The sequence below is a fragment of the Peromyscus leucopus genome, chromosome 20, assembly GCF_004664715.2.
Source record: "Peromyscus leucopus breed LL Stock chromosome 20, UCI_PerLeu_2.1, whole genome shotgun sequence".
Classification (NCBI taxonomy): Eukaryota; Metazoa; Chordata; class Mammalia; order Rodentia; family Cricetidae; genus Peromyscus; species Peromyscus leucopus.
The window spans coordinates 15,397,135-15,422,399 of NC_051080.1; the positions used below are offsets into that span (position 1 = coordinate 15,397,135).

Sequence of the window (25,265 nt, forward strand, 5' to 3'; positions counted from 1 at the left end):
CTCTCTGGAATTTGATCCCTTCTCATTATCTTGGGTCACACCTCCTCCCCATCCCCCAGCCATTCTCCACATCCAGCATCAGATGTCACCTTGCCCAAGTTCACCTCAGGGTTAAAGTCAAGTGGCTCCCATGTCCACAGATGTCTTGTACCTGGGTGGCCTCTGCATTCTATTTCCCAGAATCCTCGACTCACCCCGCTCCAGCCATGATCCTGCCTGCTTCAGGGCCTTGACACCTCCCAGACCTCTCTGGCTTTTCTGCCTACCGTGTGCCTTTAGTTCCATCCACTCTCACCCTGAAGTCTATTCATTCTCACAGGGAGAAAGTCAACTGTGTTGCCATATGACACAGAAAAACCGTGGCCTTGGAGATATTCAGTGGGCAGAGGCAGGAAGGGCAGTTGTTTGAGGACTGTACTGAAAAACAGTACTTGCTCTAGAAACTGGTACAACATAGTCATGAAGACATACTTCCAAGTCACTGTGAGTTGGGAGTTGACAGAGCTCAAGGATCGCCCACCCTCTCTCTTTCAAAGCAGCTTGTTTGCATTTCTTAGTAGACAACACTTTTGAAAGTCACTCAAGTGATGAAATTTGCTCAACAGTTTTCCCCAAAAGAAAACACAGAAGAGTTCAATCCAGTTGGACCCATTCCCATGAACTCTACTGATTTTAAAACTCAGTAAACTTGGGAGGTTTCTCAACCCATTTGAAAGAAGTTCCAGATGTCTCAGGGAGCAGTTTGGGAGAATTGTTTCTTGTTTTAATTTATTTTTATTTTATGTGTATGAGTGTTTTGCCTGCATGTATACATATAATGTGTATGTGTCTAAAGCCTACACAGGCCAGAAGAGGGTGTTGGATCTCCTGGAACTAGAGTTATAGACGGTTGTGAGATGCCAGGTAGGTGCTGGAGTCGTAAGCTACCATGTGGGTGCTGGGAATTGAACCCAAGATCCTCTGCAAGAGTAGCTAGTATTCTTCACCTTTGAGTCATCTCTCCAGCCCTGGGTAAACTGTTTCTAATCCTTCTTGTTTGGTTGCAAAGCTAAGATAACTGAGCATCCCTGATGAGAAGCCAGTGGCTGAGCCCAGACTGCATGTGGTTCTGCTGTTCAAGGGCCTGTTTTTTCCAAGTACTCTGGACTGAGCCTTTTCGAAATGCGAAATGCGCACAAAGAAATTGTTGCTGTAATTGCGAGGGTGCCAGTGTCTCCAGGCAAATGAAGCACATTCATGTCCCTTTTCTCTGCCCAGTGAGCAGAAATAAAGGGTGCAGTGGGACCATTCTTGCCAATCCTTGGGGCTACCATGGGAACCCGTGGTGGAATTCCCAGCAGTTCAGGGGCCAGCCTTGCCAAATCGAGAACATAAAGGTTTACGTGGCCTGACGAAGGAGATTTCCATCGTGTGATAATGGGAAACAAAGACGGCTTAAAAAGATGTATGATGTGTGGCCTTGGAGTAGTTTTCTGTTCCAGGCCAGAGGCTGGTCAGGATCCACCCCCAGTGCTGGACTCGGTTCTTAGCAGTACTTCTCTTTCCAAGACACCCTCCTGTCAGTATGCAGGGGACCAGGGGCTCTTCCCGTCCTCCTTGTGTTAGGAAAGCCCCAAGCCCGTGTTTAGGCAACCAAGGCGGACATTTCTAGGCTCCACTCCCTTAATCTCCTCATTGAAATTCAGGAAGCCGTGTGCCTGCCCCTGGCTGAAGTGCGGTTTGGCTGAGCTTTTGTTCCATTTATGAATAGTTCTTGCTGGAAGTCCATCACCCAGAGGCCAGCTCTCCCCACAGCCGGACAACAGCAGAGGTAAGCATGAAGACTAATATTAAGCTGCAAAGTAGGTACATCCTTTGTAGTCTCAGGTTACCACTTTGGGTTGAATGGGTGGACTCCCCCTCTGTTTGGGACTCATAAAGTTCCTAGTGGAAGTTGGAATGACCTGTGTCTGAAGACTCAGATGAAGTCTAAACGCCCTGAATCCAGATGGGTTTGGGTGATTTTATTCACTTTGAGAATTGAGCGCTTATTTCTTTTTAAGTTCATAACCTCATTGTGTGAGCATACTTCTTTGTGTAAGAAAGCGTTTGCTTAAGGCAGACATGGTAGCGTATACTTGTGCAGAGGTTTAAGGCCAGCTTGAGCCACACTGTGTGATATTTTGTCTCAAAAGAGAATTTTTAAAGGAATTTCTTGAAAATGACCCATTGTGACTAGAGGGTTTTCAGTTGTCAAAACTGTCCGTGATGATTTCATTGCCTAGGAGAGAACGAATGGTGGTCTAAATCTGTTCATGAGTCTCAGCTTGGCTGTGTGTCACCCTCAGTGGCATGCCTGTTTCCAGGGCCATGACACGGGAGGGGCAGTTCAGGGAGGAGTTGGGCTATGACCGGATGCCCACACTGGAGAGAGGTCGGCAGGACACAGGACGGCAGGACGCAGGCAGCTACACACCCGACTCAAAGCCGAAGGACCTGCAGTTGTCCAAGAGGTTACCCCCGTGCTTCAGCTACAAGACATGGGTATTCTCTGTGTTGATGGGGGTGAGTAGCTCAACGCCATTTCAGAGGACAGCAAACACCGTGTCCTTCCAGTACTGGCCATGATCTATAGAGACTGGGACTCCATCTGTCTCAGGCGGGTCAGGCAGGAACAGCTCCCATGTTGGAGGGGTGCCTCTTGAGTGCCGACATACTTCTTTTGTGTGTGTCCTATCAGTCATTTTTCTTAATATCTGCCGGGTGTGGGGGAGGGATATGCCCCTAAGCCATACTTACCCTGAGCCCACAAGTCACCAGTCACATGGCTGGCATGACCCTGCACTCCTGTACATGAATGATCTATGGAGGTTGGAGGCCATCTCATATTTCAGGGTGGCTCTGTGGAGTGAATGACAAGAGCTGTGGCCAAGGCTAGGGTCAGGACTATGGAGCAGGGAGGGTTACGGCAGCCGTAAGGACCATGGGGATGATGGGGGAGCATAAGGACCATGGGGATGATGGGTATAGCTAGAGAACAGATCCAAGCTAGTCCAGGGTGGGGCAGCGCCATATGGGGCCGCAGGACATGTGTACACAGTCTTGCAGATAACCTGGGTGCTTAAAGTGTCCTTTGGCCCTGAGTGTGCACAGTAGCAGAGAACCAAGTCATTGCACACTTTTCTCTATGGCTGGAGCTGAGTTTCTGCAGCCCTGGTCTGAGAAGCTACATATAGATGGGGACTTCTCCCTTTCAACATCCCAAAATTTTCCCCAGATTCCAGCTTGGATCAGTTTCTGCAGAAGCAGTAGGGCAGGCACTTGTTTTACAGGCTCTGACCCCGGACCTGGGATAGGATCCTGAATCCCCGGATATTACTCCCCGCCCCCACCCCATCCCCAAAGAAACCAGTGTAGCAATTTCTGCTCTGGCACCAGAGGTGGGAAAGGGGAGGTCCATTCCTTGGGTCGGACTGGTACTGCCAAGAGGAGTTGCAGTCATACGGGACCCAGACATAGGCAAAATAAATATGGGAGGGTGTTGGTTAATATGGGAACAATTATGTTGCTGTCAAAGGGCTGGGTCCTGCCTCCTCGAGTGTCTCATCATCACACAGAGCCAGCTATAACCTGAATCTATGTCGCTCTTTTGCAGAGCTGCCTTCTTGTGACCTCTGGGTTTTCGCTCTACTTGGGGAACGTGTTCCCCTCCGAGATGGATTATTTGCGCTGTGCAGCAGGCTCCGTAAGCATGCTCCTCGGCTACACCAGCACCCTAATTCTCCCATTATGGGTTCGAGCCTCTGTGATCTGGGGTTTATAGGTTTCTGTTAACTGCTCATGTGACTAGTTTCAATAGTTTTGAAACTTACCAGGTCTGACCCCTGCGTGGGCAATAGCACATTTGGTCCTGGTGTGTTGTGGTATCCTCCTGCCCCTGCTGACTTGGGTGCCCCTAAGGAGACTGTGCCCCTGTTCCTCCCAAATTCTGATGCCATGTTTCTAGAATCTCATGCATTGCCAGATACTGTCCCCACAGGAGGGAAGGATAGAGCCACTAACACCCCCAGGCTCTATGTCTCCTGCCTCCCCAGAGTCTGTCCAACTCTAGCACAGAGCACACTATCCTCTCTGGGTCAGTGTGTGGCAGCTGGGCTATAGGGACCTCCGCAGAACCACCCTATCTTAGGGTTTCTATGCTGTAAAGAGACACCATGACCATGACAACTCTTATAAAGGAAAACTTTTAATTGGGGTGGCTTACCGTTTCAGAGGTTTAGTCCATTATCATCATGGCCGGTGGTGTGCAGGCAGGCATGGTGCTGGAGAAGGAGCTGAGAGTTCTACATCTGGATCCACAGGCAACAGGAAGTGAACTGTCTCTACACTGAGTGTAGCTTGAGCATAGGAGACCTCAAAGCCCACCCTCACAGTGATACACTTCCTCCAACAAGGCCACACCTACCCCAACAAAGCTACACGTCCTAATAGTGCCACTGCCTTTGGGGGCCATTTTCTTTCAAACCACCACACAATCTATGGTCCTTTGAGGTCCTGGATCCCCACGTTCACTCACTATGCCTTTCCCTAGTCAGCTGGTGACTGGCCAGCACAGGCCAAGGTTCCTGGGGGCCTTTTCTTCCCTAACCTTCTGCCAGGATCTCTTACCCCTCCCACAGGACACTGCTCCCATCAGTAGCCTGAGTTATCTTAAAAGACAAAGGACACACGGAACTCAGCAGTTAAAAGCACTTTCTACTCTTGCGCAAGACCAGGGTTCAGTTCCCATCACCCGTGATGGCGTATAACCATCTGTAACTAGTCCCAGGGGATCCAATGCCCTTTGCTGATCTCTGTGAACACCAGGCACACATGTAGACAAAACACAAGCACACATGCAGTCAAAACACCCCCACACATAACATACAATAAATGATGCTTTTAAAAAAGAAGAAAGACAAATGACACCAGTTTCTTTCAGCCCCACACCTCAGCCATGTACACATGCTGTCATAAGCCTCTTTGTACCTTTATAATAAAACTCTGAAAGAATGTGGAGCCCTCCCTGCCACTTCCTCTCTGGATATGTCTGCTGTGCCCTCCTCATGGGAGCAGGGTCAGAGTGATCCTGTCCCACATTGCCCCACCCCGATCTCTCAGTCTCAACGGTGGGGAACACTCTCTCCGGCCTTGCTCCACCCCTGGCGGCAGTCTCCCCAGAGGCTGGTGTTTGGCCTGTGGCTTACCTGAGTGGGTCCCAAGCCCTACCTCAGACCTCAACACAAGTTTCCTTTCTCTCCCATATCACCCACTGTATGTCCTACATAGACATTCCCATCGGCCTTTGTCCCGTGAGCCCCTCCCCTCCTAGGTCCCATCTGCTGTTCCTCTAGGGGACTAGGGTCCCATCGCCCACACGATTGACCCCACATGGCCTACCAGACCCAGGCTGACCCACTGCCAGCTCCCCTGACACCCTCACTAACCTCCTCCCCTGGTTCTTGATCTGGCTTTGGAGTCACAGTAGGGTCAGACATGGCCTGGATGACAGCCACTGAGACAGCGGGACCCTTAAGTGCAAGGGGACACTTCTGTTTGGCCACACAGATACTCTTTCCTTCTGGGCAATTGCTCAACAATAGCAAGTTATAGTATGACTTCCACTCTCATCCAACTAAATGCTATTTTAAATTAACTCCCTCCCCCCCTTTTTTGGTTTTTCGAGACAGGGTTTCTCTGTGTAGTTTTGCACCTTTCCTGGATCTTGCTCTGTAGACCAGGCTGGCCTCGAACTCACAGAGATACACCTGTCTCTGCCTCCCGAGTGCTGGGATTAAAGGCATGTGTCACCACCGCCCGGCTTTAACTTTTGAAATATACCATTTTTATCAACTCTTTGAGGATTTCATACACACACATACAATGTACTTGGACCGTATACTGCCTCCACTCCTTCCCTATTCTCTCAGATCTATCTCTGACCTCTCTGCTCCCCCTCACAACTTCATTTCATTTTTCTTTTTACTAACCCACTGAGTCCAGTTTGGGCTGAGTCAACCCACCAGGGGCCGCATCTCACACACACACACACACACACACACACACACACACACACACACACACCACCTGTCTCTCCCTCTCCAGCAGCCATCATCTATCAGTAGTTCCTCAGCTAGGGGTGGGGACTGGTGAGGCCCTTCCTCCTCCGTACTGTTTTTAAATTAAGTTACTTTGTAATATCAAGGGACTTTCAGGGCTGAGGGAGCTCCTTGTATTGGGTAGACTGATGATGATGGTTTACCAGCATGACTCAAATCACTGTACAGGCTTAAACATTGTGACTGTCTTAATTATGTGCTGAGCTGGACGTAAAACCCAAGGTCTATAGCACCGTAGACAAGAGCCCTAACTCTGAGATACACCTGGCCTGCAATGCTCTGTTTCAAGGTTGACACCATGTCCAGGGCACAAGACTCGGGTGGACTCGTGGCTCACCCAGGTTCCGGTTTCTTTTCAGTGCATCCCCTCAGCAATCGTGAGCTTCGCTGTTGGGAGGAAAAACGTCAGTGCGGTAAGTTAAGCCTTCAGCGAAGCCTCCTCTGCAGACTTGGGGACCCCACAGTAATGAGCTGTGGAACGCGGGTGTTGTCTTGATTTCTTTGGTATTTTTAAAAGGAGGAAATGTCTCCTGCTTTGTTTTCCAGATTCCCAACTTTCAGATATTGTTTGTTTCCACGTTCGCTGTTACCACGACGTGTCTAATCTGGTTTGGCTGTAAACTGATCCTGAATCCGTCAGCAATAAACGTGAGTCACTGGAAGGGGATGTGGGTCATGTCTTCCCACTGATGTTAAATGCTGCTCCCACTGAGCAGGGTAAGCTCTGGTTAGAGAGTCAATGGAAATGTATTGCTCTTACTGGTGAGTGTTGAGGATTTTTGCCTGTGCTTTGGAAGGAAACTGTCATCTCTACTGGATTCTGAGTATATTTCATTGGGCAAATCTACTGATAAATGACATTTTAGTGTCTATTTCCCATCGGCAACAGTCCTGGGATACAGCTCAGGGACAGAACATGTGCTTCTAATATGTGCAATGCTTTGCATTTTAGCCCATTATCACACAAATAAACAAACAGCAACATACTGCTGTACTTTATCCCATCTATGATATTGTTTGTAAGGCATCCTATCATTTCTTAGTAGTGAGAAAAGATTACATAAATTGTGATACTCAATAAGAAAAAAAAAATCTCACCAGAAATAAGGATGCCCTATCTAGACTTGTTCTAGGAACACACAGGCTGCTGTGTATAGAAGAGATAAGGCTGGCTGGACACTGTGATTATTGAGTGCATGTAGTAAGTTGCTGGGTATGAAAAATAAATACAAAACTTTAATTGTGCCACAAAAGTTGAAAATATAATCTAAACACAGATGCCTTATAGAGTTAAATGTGTAGAGCTGAGTATGTTAGCACATGCCTGTTATCCCAGCCCTTAGGAGATGGAAGGAGGAAAATCAGAACTTCAAGGTCAGCCTTGGCTATATAGTTAAGTTTGAAGACATTCTGGGCTATATGAGACCATGTTTCAAGAAACAACATCAACAACAACAACAAAAACAAAACAAAACAAAAAAACCCATAACCAACCAAATGAAACATATAAAATTCCTGGGAATATGTCTAACAAGAGATTAAAAATGCCGGGTGGAGGTGGTGCACGCCTTTAATCCCAACACTCAGGAGGCAGAGCCAGGTGGATCTCTGTGAGTTCAAGGCCAGCCTGGTCTACAGAGCAAGATCCAGGACAGGCACCAAAACTACAGAGAAAACCTATCTTGAAAAACAAGAGAGAGAGAGAGAGAGAGAGAGAGAGAGAGAGAGAGAGAGAGAGAGAGAGAGAGATTAAAAACTATGGCACATATCTTTTTATGTGTATGGGTATTTGACCTGCACGTATGTCTGTGTCCCGTGTGTGTATCTGGTGCTGATGGAGGCCAGAAGAGGGTGAGTGACACATATATATCCAGAACAAATAGAGGGTGAGACTATGAGGCAGTGCAGGTCACAGGGAGAGGCTCCTCTCCAAAGTCTGCAGAGATCCTGGTTCAGGGGCGCACAAAGAAGGAAAAGGATCCCTCAGGGACAAGTGGGGACACGTCCTCCCACAGCCAAAGTGCTGGAAAGCAATCCTAGTAAAACAGTAGACTCGGCATGGGGTACAGGAACCATTATGGTCAGTTAGCCCAGAGTCATATGGTATTGGGGGCTTCAGGCTGTGATCTGGGGTACCACGAGCACTGAGCTGAATTATTCAGATGGACCCCTCACCTGCCCCACAGATGAAGACTTGAGCTGTGTGGGTGCAGCTATGAGAGACTGCTCTCTCCCAAGCACAGGAGTGCCCTGAGGGTGGGAGCAGGAGATGCAGAAGCGATAGAGGACGCCTTCAACACACTAGGATCCCCAAGAGAAATTGGTGCCCGAGGAGAAGGAGGAAACCACACAGCAAGGTAGCTCAGTACATGCCCAGAGAGACCCTCTGATGACAGCTGCAGGCCCTTTTGGAGAACTATTTGGTACTTGTATGTATCTTCTTAAAATGAAGACATTGCGTCATCCCAAGTGCCAACCCTGGAGAAACGCTGGCACCCATGGCTAAGAAGCAGGCATGAGGGGCTGGAGTGACGCTCAGCAGCTAGAGCACTGGCAGTGGACCAGCAGCCCCAGCCTCACCTGATGCTTACATCTGCAGAACTTCAGTCCCAACTGGGCTAGGTGTCAGACTCCATACCTAACTGGGCCCTCCACGGCCCAAACCACGTGGAGGCCTGATGGTTATTGAGCCAAGAGTAAGAGCTGCCTGGGGTAGGTGGAACCCGAGGAACACAGTATTTGGCCCAGTCCTGCTCAGAAACTATGTCTTGTTCAAGGACATCCACGTGAGGGGTGAAATAGCCATGAAATGGTCAGATGTTCAGGAACGTGGTTCCATCCAAGGGTTATGCCACACTGTCCTGTGGGCCCTTCCCCAGATCCTCTGCTCTCTACTAAGGGCTGGGAAACCTTTGAGGTCTATACACTGCTATTACCTGGTTGTAGGGCTCAGCTGTTCTTGCCCTCTACCTATCTCCTCATGGGTTGGTGTGATGGCTAATCTTGGTTGTCAACTTGAGTACATCTGGAACCAACTAAAACCCAAGCAGCTGGGGACAGCAGTGAGGGGTTTTTCTTGATTGGATTATTTGAGGTGGGAAGACCTACTCTAAATCTGGGCCATACCTTCTGGTAGTAGCCCACATAAGAGACATAGAACAAAGAAGCCTTTGCCTTTTGTCTGTTTGCCCTCACTTGCACTGGTGAGTCCATCTGTCCCGTTACTGAGGAATTCCTTTGCTCACATTAGAACCTACTTTTTGGGGATTCCAACATAGACTAAAGGCCAGCAGCTCTCTAGGATTCTACCACCAGACTGGACATGTTCACATGACGTTTCCAAAAGACACATGAAGAATCATCTATTTACCCCAGATAGAAAAATACATCTACAGGCCCAAGAAACAAGCCCAGTTTGGTGAACCAATGAGCTCATTGGTGCTACTTACAGGAGCAGGGGTGACCTCTTATATAATCGTGGGGTCAGGGAGGCTCAGAGGGAACGTTAATAGGGCAGATCTCACGAGAGTCTCCTGTGTGTCTGATTCAAGGTGGTGATGCTCATGTCCATTGTATTGAAAACAGCTGCACCTAACTTGCTTTTGGATGGTGAAGTAGCTTGTTCTTAGTTAATCTGCATTATATGAAATACTCACTTTGAGGCAGTGCCTAGCCTCGGATTATTCCCATCTGATAAGACAGCAGCCTTGACCCGAGTTACTCCATTTTGAGTGGAAGTGACAAGAAAGAATGGTTCAATCTACATCTTGTTTACACAAATAAGAAAACCCACCATTTGCCAAGATGTACAAATTGGCAAATGGTAAATGACACCTTGAATATATCAGAAACACCAGGCATATGAGGTTTTCAGTCCTACTAGATGGAACCTGGGACTATAAAAGAAGGAGCACCCCAAGACCCAAGTGTGGCAGGCACAGTGACCAGTCACTTTGTCACTTGTCATGAGACTCCCCAAGATTCACTCCGGCCCTCATCCCTGTGTTCCAGAGTAAGCATAAGTCTCTTCTGCTAACCACGCCAGCCCACCTCAGACTGACCCTTGACCCTTGAAACTGACCCACTTCAAAACCCTCCCAGACCTGCACTTGACAGCCTTTCGCCCGAACAGCTCTGCAGTTGTTAAGACTTTTTGTCTCCCTTGGAGACTTCTCACACCTGTGTCAACTCTGCCCCTGACTTCAGAACCTCAGTTTCTCCAACTTCACCTGTTGTCAAGTCTGGTCATGCACTTGGTTACAGGCTTTTGCCTCAGCTCTGCTTTGGTCGGCCCTAGTTGGATGAAAATTCTCGTTTTCATTGCTGTTTGGCTCTCCTTGCCCCTGAAGATCTGGGGAGGGGTTTGAGCTGTGCTTGTCTATCAGTACTCTCGAGCCTGGCCCCAGGGCTGGCTGGACTTTACAGAGGAGCTAACATTTTTCTCCGGCTCTGTCCTCATTGGTCTTCAAGGCAGGGCTGGGTCTACAAGGCAGGTGGTTTTCAGTTTCAGTTACTCTGCTTGGAGCTCCCTGGAGGAGCTGCAGTCCCCGAGAGAATCTACTCTGACCACCGCAGGCTCCTCTTGTCCAAGAACACACTTCCGGGAATTAGCTGCCACTGAGTGGCCACCCTCTTCAGAGTGTCCTGACTGTTCACTGTCAGGATCCCAATGAAGCAGGCACATGGAATTATTTTTAAATACCATCCACATATTATTATTGATTTCTGATATCATTATGTGACAACATGAATACATAGGCCGAGTGAGTTGATTCTTTGACTTTTATCAAGGCTCACTGTGTGGTTAAATAGATTTTTCTTAATGTTCCAGAGTAGTTATCAAAGAATGAACAATCTGTTTTATTACACAGAGAATTGCATTTGTTTTTTAAATGTTGGCTTTATTACTATCTAGATATGGTGAAGACAGCAGGTCAGAAGACACTTATCATTGAAAAGATGGTTATTGCTCACAGATTCCAGAGGAGGGGGCACCTACATCATCAGAGCCACCAGGGAAGCACCAGGACAATGTCTAAGCAGAGGTAGTGAAGGGGAGATAGGCTAGCATCTCCATTGTGGCCTCCACAGAAAAGGATAGTTCAGACGGGAGAGACAGAGGATCCTCCAGCCTGAATAGTTTCCAAGGGTGCTGAACTCCAGGCAATCCTAGTTGCTTGGATCCTGCCCTGGGGTGACAGGCAGATAGATAGGGGGTGTATGGGGTGGGAAGGTTGTATACACTGTTGTTTGCCAACTCTAGTGATTAGGCATCCCTAGGAAGATCAAGGCTGTCCAGGGTCACATGCCAAGCATTAGAATACACACACACACACACACACACACACACACACACACACACACACAAATGAAGTATGTGGTTATTATAGCACATTTATGGTTTTGTGTGTGTGTGTGTGTGTGTGTGTGTGTGTTTGTGTTTTGCTTGTTTTGTTTTGTCTCACTATGCAACCCTGGTTGATCTGGAACTTGATATATAGACCAGGCTGCCTGTCTCTGTCTCCCGAGTACTGGAATTAGGTGTATACCACTATGCCCTGCTGGATAAGAGTGTTTATGTGTTTGTGCTTTTGATCAGTCAGTTTTTGAGAAAAGTATGTTCAATTACTTACCTGCAGTTGTTGGCTTATCTATTTCTTCCTGCACATCTGTCATTACTTTGTATATTCTGATGTTGTTAGTCAAATATTACTGTATAGTCTTTCCCTTACAAATTTATTTTCAAAACCACACGTATAACACACAACTATAATCCCTACAACTTGGGAGGCTGAGACAGGAGGACTGTGAGTTCTAGACTAGACTGGGCTACAGAGTGAGTTCAAGTCCAACCTTGGCAACTTAGTGAGACTGTTTCAAAAGAGGGCTAGGGTATAGTTCAGTGGTAGAGTATGTATTTAACATACAGGGGACCTCAAGTCCAGTTCCTAGTACTGCATAATGAGTGTGTCCACATCAGTTAAATGTTTATTTGTTATTTATTTATTTGTAGGGACAAGGAGAAAATTCCAAGCCTTGTACATGTTAGGCGTGTGTTCTGCAAATGTGAACATTTTCCTAACTGCTGACACAGTTGGCCTCAAAGTGGTTCTGTCACTCTCCAAGCCTTGTATTTGCAGTTTCTAGAAACTTTGCTTGGAGCTGAACGTGCTGTGAACATTGGTGTTTTATGTGTGCTTAGAATGGGGAGGAAGATGCAGCTTAAGGGCTTAATATAAGAGGCAGTTTTGCTCCAAAGGGGATAAAAAGTAGTTTATCGTAAGCAAGATAAAAGTAACCAAAACCTAGGAACACAAACTCAGGTTACTGTGAATGATTCTGCTGTTATATGAACCTTTATAGACCCAGAATAAATGAAAGTCCTAAGTCAATGCATTTGCCAGATACACTGGTGTGGACATCAGGTAGGCAAGTCATGGGGGAGTGGGGAAGTCACTTTTATATCTTGCAGATGTTATAACATATTTAGCTTTATGGTATTGGAAGCTAGAGGTCTTTTAAGTACACATTCCAAATGTTTTCCCTAGGACTCACAAAGATGTTAGGTCAGATACAGATATTGATAGTGAGTGGCTGTTCAGGGACTAAAGACAGGCCCAGGTAATTTGGGCTCTTTATCTGCCACATGCCTGTAGCTAGAGTTTTCCTGCCTTGCCCACAGAACAAATCTTTGTCACCTGCCAGTCCCACAGCCACTCAGACCCAACCAAGTAGACACAGAGACTTATATTGCTTACAAACTGTATGGCCATGGCAGGCTTCTTGCTAACTGTTCTTATAGCTTAAATTAATCCATTTCCACAAATCTATACCTTGCCTCATGGTTCATGGCTTACCAGCATCTTCACATTCTGCTTGTCCTGGCGGAGGCTGGCAGTGACTCCTTCTGCCTTCCTGTTCTTTCTTTTCTCTTCTCTGTTAGTCCTGCCTATACTCCCTGCCTAGCCACTGGCCAATCAGTATTTTATTTATTGGCCAATCAGAGCAACACATTTGCCATGCAGAACATCCCACAGCACATGCCAATTCTCCACAACCATGAAGTTCTAGTTATTCAATCAGGGTGAGAGATTTCCAGCCCAAGTGTGACTTCTATAGAGAACTTTAGCTTCCAGGCCCAGTGGCCTATGGCATGTCTTTGCATAGCCATTCACTAAGAGTAGTTTTAAAAACAAGGACCTGGGGCCAATGATGTGGTTTAGCAGATACAGGTGCTTGCTGTCAAGCCTGAAGACCTCAATTCCCAGGACCCAGAGGTGGAAAAAAAAACCCTGACTCCTGCAAGTTGTCCTCTGACCTCCACATGAATGCTATGACTGGTGTCCCCACCCCCAATGAATACATTTAATTAAGAAATTTAAATATCACAAAGTTTAACAATGTCCAGAGAGAGAGAGAGAGAGGTTGAAAGAGAGAAATCAAACTAAAAACAAGACCCCTACAAACGAGAGGCGATATGTTGCCCATGGCTTACGCAGACCTACGATAAGAAGAGCAGAGCTGGATTAGCCAGCTGAAGGGGGACGGTAGCTTTCTGGGGGAAAGGACTGGTGTGGCTGAGGCACGTGTTTCCTCTGCAGATTAATTTCAACCTCATCCTGCTCCTGCTGTTGGAGCTCCTCATGGCAGCCACAGTGATCATCTCCGCACGGTCCAGTGAGGAGTCCTGCAAGAAGAAGAAGGTGCGTCTCCTCCTCATGCCCCTGAGCTGGGCCTGGCTGCAGGAGGCTATGAGTGGGAGGGGACAGGTATGGGTTGGGGGACTGCAGGCTGAGCCTAGGGGGTGATGGTACAGCACCACTGCCTCCCCAGTGTCCTTCCCATCCTGTACCGTCTTTGGGACTGTCCCTGGAAGGCCAGCTCTGCAAACATGTTGGTAAGCTCCAGTTGCAGTGATTGGACATGTCCACTTGCAAGGGGAAATGTTCCTCCAGATTGAAGGGCTGTGACATGGAGGCTTTTAGAAGTATAACTCCTGCCCATGGCAACCAGCACCCGTACCCAGCATTCTATGGCTCCACGAGGATTTCCTTCTTCCTAGGGTTCCATCTCGGATGGCACCAACATTCTGGATGAAGTGACTTTTCCTGCTCGGGTCCTAAAATCCTACTCTGTAAGAAAAACCTCCCTCTTCTTTCTCTTCTTTGGGTCTAGCTATATAGCCTCGGTTTGCACTAAACTATCAACCCTCCTGACTCAGCCTCCCACGTGGTGTATTACCACATGAGCACACTATATTGGGCTGGTGGTTCAAATGAGTGGGGCAACTCCATGTTCATCCTCCTCAGACTCAGTTCTGCCCATGAGCCTCACTGTGGGTCAGGTGGCAGCTCCCTCCACCATCCACCTCTTTGGCCTTCTCTAGTGGTTTCTCCATGGTCAAAGAAGGGCACCTACTGAGCCCGCGGCCTGTTCTGGGGAGGTCTGTATCTATACACTGCATTCCAAGACTTCCAGGGTAGCTCTTCTCTCACCTGGGGGCAGACTATTGGTGTGGTGGCCTAGCAAGGTAACTGTGTCTTTCTTCCCCCTAGGTGGTAGAAGTAATTGCTGGTGTCTCCGCTGTCCTTGGGGGAGTAATCGCTCTAAATGTAGATGAAGCTGTCTCAGGCCCACATCTTTCAGTGACATTCTTTTGGATTCTAGTGGCTGTAAGTACTTCCTGGATGGGCACTTTGTCTATGGATGTAGCTAGGTGGACATGGTTGCAGCCAGTTTTGAGGTTCCCTCCTCAGATCCTACATGGCTGGGTTTTTTTTTTAAACACAATGTTGGTAACATTCAGACAGGAGAGCACAAAGGAGAGCCCCCCCTAAGAATCTGAGAACCAAGGATAAATGTATTTGCATGAAATTTTATCTTAACTGCTACTATTATATTACCTTCATATTTTTCTAAAAAAATCCCAGTTGTTTTACATGCTATGGTAAACATAAATGCTGCTATGGTAAACATTTAGCACAAGTGTAACATGTGGGAAATGTGTGACACTTGGCTACTCTTTTAAACACGATCCTTTTGCCATCTTAAAGTATTCCAAGTTTACCCATGTGATTTAGTATTGTTGAGTGTCTTTAACAATGTGCTGGGTTCAGATGCAGCCAAGGCTCATTTTGGGCTCATGATACTCCTGAGAACAGTCTGTCTAGAGCTCATTATTTCTACACATCTCGCATTTCATATCTACTCTGAAACCAGTATCCATTATGGCTTGTGTTTCCAGATGTTGACTAAAATGGTCACTTTGTACCATACCACTAGTGACCTGCCATTGGCCCCTGGTTTGTCCCACTCTGCTTGTCTGGCTAGGTGGATCTTTAGATTCACTTCTCTTCCCATCTTAGAGCAGTGAACAGGTGTGATGAGCTTCCTCCACCTCATCCATGGGCTTCTGAGCTGGAAGTGGGTTCTGAAGCTGCTCAGAGGATCCATCCTTGGCTTGGCTGCTTGCCTTCTCTTCTAGATTGCTTTCTGTTGTTCTGATAAAGCAATATAACTGAAAGCAGCTTGGGGAAGAGAGGGTTTATTTGGCTTACACTTCCATGTCTCACAGTCCGTCATTGGAGGAATTAAGGGCAGGAAACTTCAAGTAGGAACCTGAGGCAGGAACTAATGCAGAGGTCAAGGAGGAACACTGATTACTGACTTATATACCATGCTTTGCTCAGCCTGCTTTATATAACCCAGGACCACCTGCCCAGGGATAGTAACATAATGGCCTTGGCTCTCCCACATCAATTATTAATGAAAAAAACACCCCATGGACTTGCCTACATGCCAATTGATAGAGGAATTTTCTCAATTGAGGTTTCCTCTTCTTAGATGACTTGAACTTGTGTCAAGCTGACAAAAAACTAAGTACACCTCCTTAATCTTTTTGTTCAGCCATGGGGAGGCAAATGACCACTAAATCTATGGTTCAACTCCCTTCCAGGGACCCAGGGCACCTGCGATCACCTCAGTGAGCTTTAGCCTTGGCTATGTGTTCATTCTAGGAGAGCCCTGAAGACACGTGAAAGCTGTCTGTGAAAGTTGTTCTCTGGAAGAGACAGGGGTGGGCCACTACAGAGATCTCTTACATGTTCAGGGGGGCACCCTGAGCCTGATGTTCTCAGGGAGACAAACTAAGGAATAATCTCATCTGTGTGGTCTGCCGTGTAGAGATGGCTATGGAATTAATTGCACGCTGAGCTTCTTGGGGACAGAGACTACCCATTCCTGTTCCCAGAGTGAAACCATGAACCTGACCCTCCCTCAGACCCATCCTCTTCCAGGACCTATCTGCTAGAATGCCCCCTTGCCCTTCCTAGCAAGATAGCCCAGGTCCTACCCAATGTTGACCCTTTGTCCTAACCAGCTGTAGCCCTATGTGGCATGACCTCACTCCTCCAGGGCAGAAGCAGCTTTGAAATGGGTATGAGGACCCAAGAAGGAAGGCCTAGGATTTGAGGGGAAGGAGAATTCCTGGAGTGGTAGTGAGCCAGTGCTATTTATCTGAGTACTGGCTAGAAGATGGTCAGAGAGACCAAGGCTGTAGACAGTGGTCTGGGATGGGGATGGGGCTGAAGCCTATCCTTGGGTCTACATGGCTGAAGGCAAGAGCCCTACCCCGGCTTGTTGGCGTGTTATGGCCACTCCAGTTGCTTCTCTATTCTTACTTCTTTCTGCACCTGCTCCTGCTATACCCAGAGGCCACTTTTGGAAATGCCACCCTCAGAAGAGACTCCTGTGTTGACACTTCTGCTTCAGGCCCTGCTCATGCATGCACAGCCACCTCATCAGCTCATCTCCATCTCCACTCACTTTTCACTAGGGTCCTTAACAAGTGCAGACCCCTTCTTGCTGTATCCAGGTCTAGGTATCCTGGGGCCAGTACTGCTGGCCTGGGGCATGGGCATTTCCTTTACATTTATTTACATGGATAAGAACTTTTGAGCTGGGAGACAGTTCAGGAGCTCCTCAGGCTGTTTAGGGTCCTTGGAACTCCTGGGACAATGGCCCAGAAAGATGGCCAAAGGGCTCATTAACCTCCCTGACATCTCTGCTTTTCTTGTTGACCTGGAGTTTGGAAAAGACATTTTGGTCTCCAAAGGAAGATCCCTGAAGCTTCCCCAGCCCAGGATAAGCAGACCTTCCTGTTTTATCTCGAAGAGGAACCCACCTAACCCAATAAAAGCTTATGTGCAGCTCAGGTCCATGTTTCAGAAAAGTCCGTGAAGGTGCCGGAGGTTAAGGGAGATCCCTATGAATAGAGATTAATAAGGAGGAACAAGGAGATTCTGGTTTGGGTCCTAGATCTCAAAGCCGAGATTTCTCTTCATATTGCTTTTGGGACCAGTAGATAGTGTTGCAGATAGATCCACATTTGACTATGTTGCCCTGCGCTGCCCAAGTGTGTAGCATATAGTCAAGTGACCAGGCTGAAGGCAGAGAGCACAGAGCACAGAGATGACTGATTTCAGCAAGGTCATTCCAGGGGACTTGGAGACTTGGAATGTCACTCTGCCATTTTTGCAGCGTTTCTACAGGAGTCGTAAATGTTTAAATAGTTGAGAAACAAGAAGCTACCGAACCTGTGAGGCGCTACCCTGAGCCTGGGCCACTTGTGGCAGCCCTGGCTTTCCTTCTACTAGATAGAAGGGCGAATGTCATCAGAGCAGGAATACGGGACGAGGAGTTGACTTCTTGGCCAGCCGTCTCTAAGATTTCCTCTTCTTTCCCCAGTGTTTCCCAAGTGCCATTGCCAGCCATGTGACAGCAGAGTGTCCCAGCAAGTGTCTGGTAGGTGAGGCCCAGCCCTGCTATGGTGCCATGGGTCACACTTTGGGTGTGACTGAACAGGGGCTGAGAAGGAGAGGTTCTCAAGGCAGGCACCACTGCCCTGGAGAGGATCCACAACTGTCCTGAAGTCCCAGGGGCCCAGCTACCCTATCTCTGGAAACAGGACATAAGCATTCCGAAATTCCTGTTGCTGAGCAAGGGATGAAGGAAAAGACCAGTCCTTTAGCTTCATCCTGCCTCCTATGGGGCTGGTTAGCTGGTAGTAACCTAACTGTTGTGCAAATGAGTGTCATGCTGGGTTGTATGGCCCTGATACATGGGGGGTGGGGGGTGGGGGGTGGGGGTGGGGTGTTGGGTTAGAACAGATCTCAGAAGAGCAGGGGAAATGAACAGCACACAAGAGCTGATTTTTCATCAGATCAGTTAGTCGCATGTGAAATTCAAAACCTCACATGTCATACACTACACTGAGTGAGTGAGCAGAGTTTGTCGGGAGCCATATAGTGGTCCAGCCTCACAAATTCCCAGGCAGGTAATGCTGGCCACACCTACTACCCAACCTCATCTGTTTCTCTGCCAGGTGGAGGTGCTGATTGCCATCAGCAGCCTTACATCCCCACTGCTGTTCACCGCCTCTGGATACCTGTCCTTCAGTGTGATGAGAATCGTGGAGATTTTTAAAGATTACCCACCAGCCATCAAAGTATGTATCCATTCTAGTTTGAGACTCTTTGGAAACAGAGCCACTCACTGATAGAGTCTGAGGAGATGGCAGTGGCCAGGACAAATGGGCACCCACCTGAACAAAGTGGCTTTGCCCAGTTTGCTCTGGGTGGGGTGGGGTGTGTATGGAGTGGGGTAGGATTTTCTTTCTCCATGTTGGTTCTGTCCCCGACAGGCTGCTAGGCAGCTCTGCTCTGGTTTCTGCCCACTGCTTTGGTTTTGTTTTTTGTTTTGGGTTTTTTTTTTTACACCCCTTCCCTGCCTGCCTTAGCTTGGCCCTATAATAGGCCCCTACTTCCTTCATCATGGCTGTGGCTTTCCTCTGTCTTCTGAGCACCCATGCACATCTCAAGTTCAGTCATCAGGTTACAACCCACTGAGATCTCAGTCAGACTTGCATTAAGTTCATAGATAGATCTGAAGATTGGAAGTGTTCTGACTTTGTAGCTTTCACATAGGATATCACCAGTTGAGACTCCTCTGGGGACCCTCAGCACATTTCAGGACCTCAGGCTCAAGCGCATGCAGCTGGATTTACATCTTAGATGCTTGGCATTTGTTGGTTTCCAGGATAGGTGATTTCCTCCCATGAGCATATTATGAGGAACCTCATGTGCACATTGGAAGGGCAGTACAGCACCAGTGAGATGCTTCAGCAGCTCCCCCTTGCACTCACACGTACTTACACTGATGGTGGCATGAATGTCACACTCATCTGGGATGAGTGTCAAACTTTGATAACTCAACCCTTCACCCTTTCACAATTAGATAGTCCCAAAGTAAGAACAGTTCCCTACACATCCAAGTCCCATTGTCAAGTCTAAGATGGTCAACGTTATTGCACGATGTTGTGTAACATTCAGCCCACATTGATCTTCGTGACTGTTTTGGAGCAGGCTGCCTTGCACTTTGGTCTGCTCAGTTCAGGGAAACCTTATCCCCCAATGCTGCCTGGAGTGCGGCCCCACCTATTCATCTGTTGCCAATGCTCCTGAGGAGCACAAGGGCCCTGTCGAGGTGTAAATCACTGTGGTGTCGGGCTTGGGCTCTATGTAGCTCCAGCTCTCTCCCCAGCACCTCCCCTATGGGCTGATGCTGATGGATGATCTTTTCCTGGTAGGTGAAGAAAAGGCAAGGGCCTGGCTTCTCATTTCTCTGCCATTCTCATGCTAGCATAGTGCAAGACAGATAGACAGCTTTGGTTTTTGTTGAACACCACTGAGGACTCTCTAGGCCTCTAGTATTTTTAGAGTATTGTTAACATTCTGCTTTCTATGATGAACTTGACCCAGATGTGTCCAGAGGGCACCTGCCTGGTAAGTGCTCCTGTGATGACCAATCAGTCTTTCTAGGTAGCCACTGAAGACAGCCTAGGCTCATGACCTTGACCCAGATAGGAACAGGACACAGACCTCAGAATCTGCCTCTGTGTGCTCTCCCTGCACAGGGCTCTCTTCTGAGCCCTTTCATTGAACAGACCTGGGAAGAACTGTATGTTTATAGATACGCTTTTGTGTTGTTTCCAATTCAAGTTGAACATTCTCTGCTTTTTTCCTTTCCCAGAAGTTTTTTTTACTTGATGTTTTCATCTCCTTACTCCTACTTCAAATATGACGTTTCTGGTAACATTTAATAGCCTTTCTACTTAATTTTGTCTTATAATAGACACATAAAATGACCCACAATTACAAGAAACCAACATTGCTACCAATAGCCCACCTTCTGTGTGTGTGTGTGTGTGTGTGTGTGTGTGTGTGTTTAATATTAATCCCACTAAAGAGTGACCCTCATGCTATTTGACAAAATCCCCTTTCTGTATATGATTTTGATTTGGTAAGTGGTTAAGTCCAGTGGATTCTGGATACAATCAGCATTAGGGTTTGTTTTATTTTACATTTTAATGATATTTTCAAACATAACATTTACATTTATAAAGCTGTACAAAGGGTTAATTGAGGAGCAGGGGTGCCAACCTATTACTTGCCAGCTATCACACCATTATAATTTTCTCTCTTTCCCCTCAAAGCAGGTTAGGCATTCTAATCACTATTATGTATTGGGAGTTATTTTTTTTTTTTTTTTTTTTTTTTTTTTTTTTTTTTTTGTTGTTGTTTTTTTTTTTTTTGTTTTGTTTTTTTGTTTTTTTTTTTTTTTTTTTTATTTTTTATTTTATTTTAAGTAAATTTATTTTACAACATCATTTAGTTCAACATAATAGCCACAGATTCCCCTGTTCTCCTACTCTCGCCCCCTCCCCCTCCCCCATCCCACCCCCCATTCCCACCTCCTCCAGATCAAGGTCTCCCTTGAGGACCGGGATCGACCTGGTAGACTCAGTCCAGCCAGGACCAGTCCCCCCTCCCAGACCGAGCCAAGTGTCCCTGCATATGTCCCAGGATTCAAACAGTCAACTCATGCAACAAGCCCAGGACCCGGCACTAACACACGGCTGCCTCCCAAACAGATCAAGCCAAATGACTGTCTCACCCGTTCAGGGGGCCTGATGCAGTTGGGGGCCCCTCAGCCTTTGGTTCATAGATCCTGTGCTTCCATTCGTTTGGCTATTTGTCCCTGTGCTTTATCCAACCCTGGCTTCAACAATTCTCGCTCATATAAACCCTCTTCTTTCTCACTAATTAGACTCCCAGTGCTCCACCAGGGGCCCAGCCATGGATGTCTGCATCCAGATTCCTCAGACCTTCCTTGGATGGGGTTTATGGCACAACTAACAGGGTGTCTGGCCATCCCATCACCGGGATAGGTCAGTTCCTGCCGTCTCTCGTCCATTGCCAGCAGTCTTTTCTGGCGGTATCTTTGTGGATCTCCGTGGGCCTCCCTAGCTCTCTGCTTCCTCCCCTTCTCATGTGATCTTCATTTACCATGGTCTCCTATTCGTTGTTCTCCCTCTCTTTTCTTGATCCAGCTAGGATCTCCCACTCTCTTTCCCTCGACCGTCGCTCTTCATTGTTCCCACTCATGACCAGGCTGTTCATGTAGATCTCATCCATTTCTCCATGTCTTTTTTGGGGTCCCGTTTTCCAGGTAGCCTCACTGGTGATGTGAGTAGCAGTTCAGTCATCCTTGTTCCACATCTAGTATCTTCCTATGAGTGGGTACATACCATATTTGTCTTTCTGAGTCTGGGTCACCTCACTCAGGATGATTTTTTCTAGATCCATCCATTTGTCTGCAAACCGTATGATGTCATTGTTTTTCTCTGCTGAGTAGTATTCCATTGTGTATATGTGCCACAATTTCTTTATCCATTCTTCAGTTGAAGGGCATCTAGGTTGTTTCCAGGTTTTGGCTATTACAAACAATGCTGATATGAACATAGCTGAGCAAGTGCTCTTGTGGTATGATTGAGCATTTCTTGGGTATATGCCCAAAAGTGGTATAGCTGGATCTTGGGGGAGATTGATTCCCAATTTTCTAAGAAAGCGCCATATTGATTTCCAAAGTGGTTGTACAAGCTTGCATTCCCACCAGCAGTGGAGGAGAGTTCCTCTAGCTCCACAACCTCTCCAGCATAAAGTGTCTTCAGTGTTTTTGATCTTAGCCATTCTGACAGGCGTAAGGTGGTATCTCAGAGTTGTTTTGATTTGCATTTCCCTGATGATTAGGGATGTTGAGCAGTTCCTTAAATGTCTTTCAGCCATTTGGGTTTCCTCTGTTGAGAATTCTCTGTTTAATTCTAAAGCCCATTTCTCAATTGGACTGTTGGTCGTTTTGATGTCTAATTTCTTGAGTTCCTTATATATTCTGGATATCAGTCCTCTGTCACCTGTGGGGTTGGTGAAGATCTTTTCCCATTCAGTAGGCTGTCGCTTTGCCTTGTTGACCGTATCCTTTGCTCTACAAAAGCTTCTCAGTTTCAGGAGGTCCCATTGATTGATTGTTTGTCTCAGTGTCTGCGCTACTGGTGTTATATTTAGGAAGTGATCTCCTATGCCAATGCGTTCAAGATTACTTCCTACTTTCTCTTCTAGCAGGTTTAGAGTGGCTGGATTTATGTTGAGGTCTTTGATCCACTTGGACTTAAGTTTTGTGCACGGTGACAGATATGGATCTATTTGCAGCCTTCTACACGTTGATATCCAGTTATGCCAGCACCATTTGTTGAAGATGCTTTCTTTTTTCCATTGTACACTTTTGGCTTCTTTGTCAAAAATTATATGTCCATAGGTGTGTGGGTTAATGTCAGGGTCTTCAATTCGATTCCATTGGTCCACATGTCGGTTTTTATGCCAATACCAAGCTGTTTTTATTACTGTAGCTCTATAGTAGAGCTTGAAGTTAGGGATTGTGATGCCTCCAGAAGTTGTTTTATTGTACAGGTTTCTTTTAGCTATTCTGGGTTTTTTGTTTTTCCATATGAAGTTGAGTATTATTCTTTCCAGGTCTGTGAAGAATTGTGTTGGTATTTTGATGGGGATTGCATTGAATCTGTATATTGCTTTTGGTAAGATTGCCATTTTTACTATGTTAACCCTGCCTATCCATGAGCATGGGAGATCTTTCCATTTTCTGACATCTTCTTCAATTTCTTTTTTCAGGGACTTAAAGTTCTTGTCATATAGGTCCTTCACTTGCTTGGTTAGTGTTACCCCAAGGTATTTTATGTCATTTTTGGCTATTGTAAAGGGTGATGTATCTCTAATTGCCTTCTCATCTTCTTTGTCCATTGTATATAGGAAGGCTACTGATTTTTTTGAGTTGATCTTGTATCCTGCTATGTTGCTGAAGGTGTTTATAAGCTTTATCAATTCCTGGGTGGAATCTTTGGGGTCACTCAAGTATACTATCATGTCATCTGCAAATAGGGAAAGCTTGACTTCTTCCTTTCCAATTTGTATCCCCTTAATCTCCTTATGTTGTCTTATTGCTCTGGCTAGAACTTCAAGTACTATATTGAATAAGTATGGGGAGAGTGGACAGCCTTGCCTCGTTCCTGATTTTAGTGGAATTGCTTTGAGTTTCTCTCCATTTAATTTGATGTTGGCTGTTGGTTTGCTATATATTGCCTTTATTATGTTTAGGTATGTTCCCCGTATTCCTGATCGCTCCAAGACTTTTATCATGAAGGGGTGCTGGATTTTGTCAAATGCCTTTTCTGCATCTAGTGAGATGATCATGTGGTTTTTTTCTTTGAGTTTGTTTATATGGTGTATTACGTTGATGGACTTTCGTATGTTGAACCACCCTTGCATCCCTGGGATGAAGCCTACTTGATCATGGTGGATAATTGTTCTGATGTGTTCTTGGAGTCTGTTTGCCAATATTTTATTGAGTATTTTTGCATCAATGTTCATGAGGGAGATCGGTCTGTAGTTCTCTTTCTTTGTTGTATCCTTGTTTGGTTTAGGAATCAGGGTAATTGTAGCCTCATAAAAGGAGTTTGGTAATGTTCCTTCTGTTTCTATTATGTGGAACAATTTAGAGAGTATTGGTATTAACTCTTCTTTGAAGATCTGGTAGAATTCTGTGCTGAAACCATCTGGTCCTGGGCTTTTTTTGGTTGGGAGACTTTTAATGACTGTTTCTATTTCCTTAGGGGTTATTGGGCTATTTAAATAGTTTATCTGGTCTTGATTTAACTTAGGTATGTGGTACTTATCCAGAAAAATGTCCATTTCTTTTAGGTTTTCCAGTTTTGTGGAGTAGAGGTTTTTGAAATATGACCTTATAATTCTCTGGATTTCCTCAATGTCTGTTGTTATGTCCCCCTTTTCATTTCTGATTTTGTTGATTTGGATTCTCTCTCTCTGTCTTTTGGTTAGTTTGGATAAGGGCTTGTCTATCTTGTTGATTTTCTCAAAGAACCAACTCTTTGTTTCATTAACTTTTTGTATTATTCTCTTAGTTTCTAATTTATTAATTTCCCCTCTCACTTTGATAATTTCCTGGCGTCTATTCTTCCTGGGAGACTTTGCTTCTTCTTGTTCTAGAGCTTTCAGGTGTGCTGTTAAGTCACTAGTGTGAGATTTCTCCAACTTCTTTATGTGTGCATTTAGTGCTATGAATTTCCCTCTTAGCACTGCTTTCATTGTGTCCCATAAGTTTGGGTATGTGGTGTCTTCATTTTCATTGATCTCTAGGAAGTCTTTAATTTCTTTCTTTATTTCTTCCTTAACCCATTGGTGATTTAGTTGAGCATTATTCAGTTTCCATGAGAAAGTAGGTTTTCTGTAGTTTTTGCTGTTGTTGAGATCTAACTTTAACCCATGGTGGTCTGATAGAACACAGGCGGTTATTCTAATTGTTTTGTATCTGTTGAGATATGCTTTGTGGCCAAGTATGTGGTCAATTTTAGAGAAAGTTCCATGGGGTGCTGAGAAGAATGTATATTCTTTCTTGTTAGGATGGAATGTTCTGTAGATATCAATTAGGTCCAATTGGGTCATGATATCAGTTAAGTCCTTTATTTCTCTGTTAAGTTTCGATTTGGGAGATCTGTCCAGTGGTGAAAGTGGGGTGTTGAGATCTCCCACTATTAATGTGTGGGGTTTTATATGTGGTTTAAGCTTTAGTAATGTTTCTTTTACATATGTGGGTGCCCTTGTGTTTGGGGCATAAATGTTCAGAATTGAAACTTCATCTTGG

At 46.2% G+C, this 25,265-nt stretch overlaps 1 protein-coding gene across 3 annotated transcripts in view; it reads left to right on the plus strand.

Moving 5' to 3' along the window:
• Positions 1 to 1,343: 1,343 nt before the first annotated feature.
• The window catches only part of Mlc1 (modulator of VRAC current 1), a 30,396-nt gene continuing 6,474 nt past the window's right edge, over positions 1,344 to 25,265 (plus strand). The window contains exons 1-10 of one of the 3 annotated variants that reach the window (XM_028869137.1): positions 1,344 to 1,810; positions 2,328 to 2,544; positions 3,635 to 3,724; positions 6,497 to 6,550; positions 6,684 to 6,785; positions 13,739 to 13,840; positions 14,200 to 14,271; positions 14,693 to 14,809; positions 17,883 to 17,939; positions 18,520 to 18,642. In XM_028869137.1, coding sequence (XP_028724970.1) covers positions 1,743 to 1,810; positions 2,328 to 2,544; positions 3,635 to 3,724; positions 6,497 to 6,550; positions 6,684 to 6,785; positions 13,739 to 13,840; positions 14,200 to 14,271; positions 14,693 to 14,809; positions 17,883 to 17,939; positions 18,520 to 18,642 — 1,002 coding nt within the window. In that variant the 5' untranslated portion in view covers positions 1,344 to 1,742. The remainder of the gene's footprint in view (positions 1,811 to 2,327; positions 2,545 to 3,634; positions 3,725 to 6,496; positions 6,551 to 6,683; positions 6,786 to 13,738; positions 13,841 to 14,199; positions 14,272 to 14,692; positions 14,810 to 17,882; positions 17,940 to 18,519; positions 18,643 to 25,265) is intronic. The other 2 variants (XM_028869138.2, XM_028869139.2) reach the window with 2 other exon arrangements.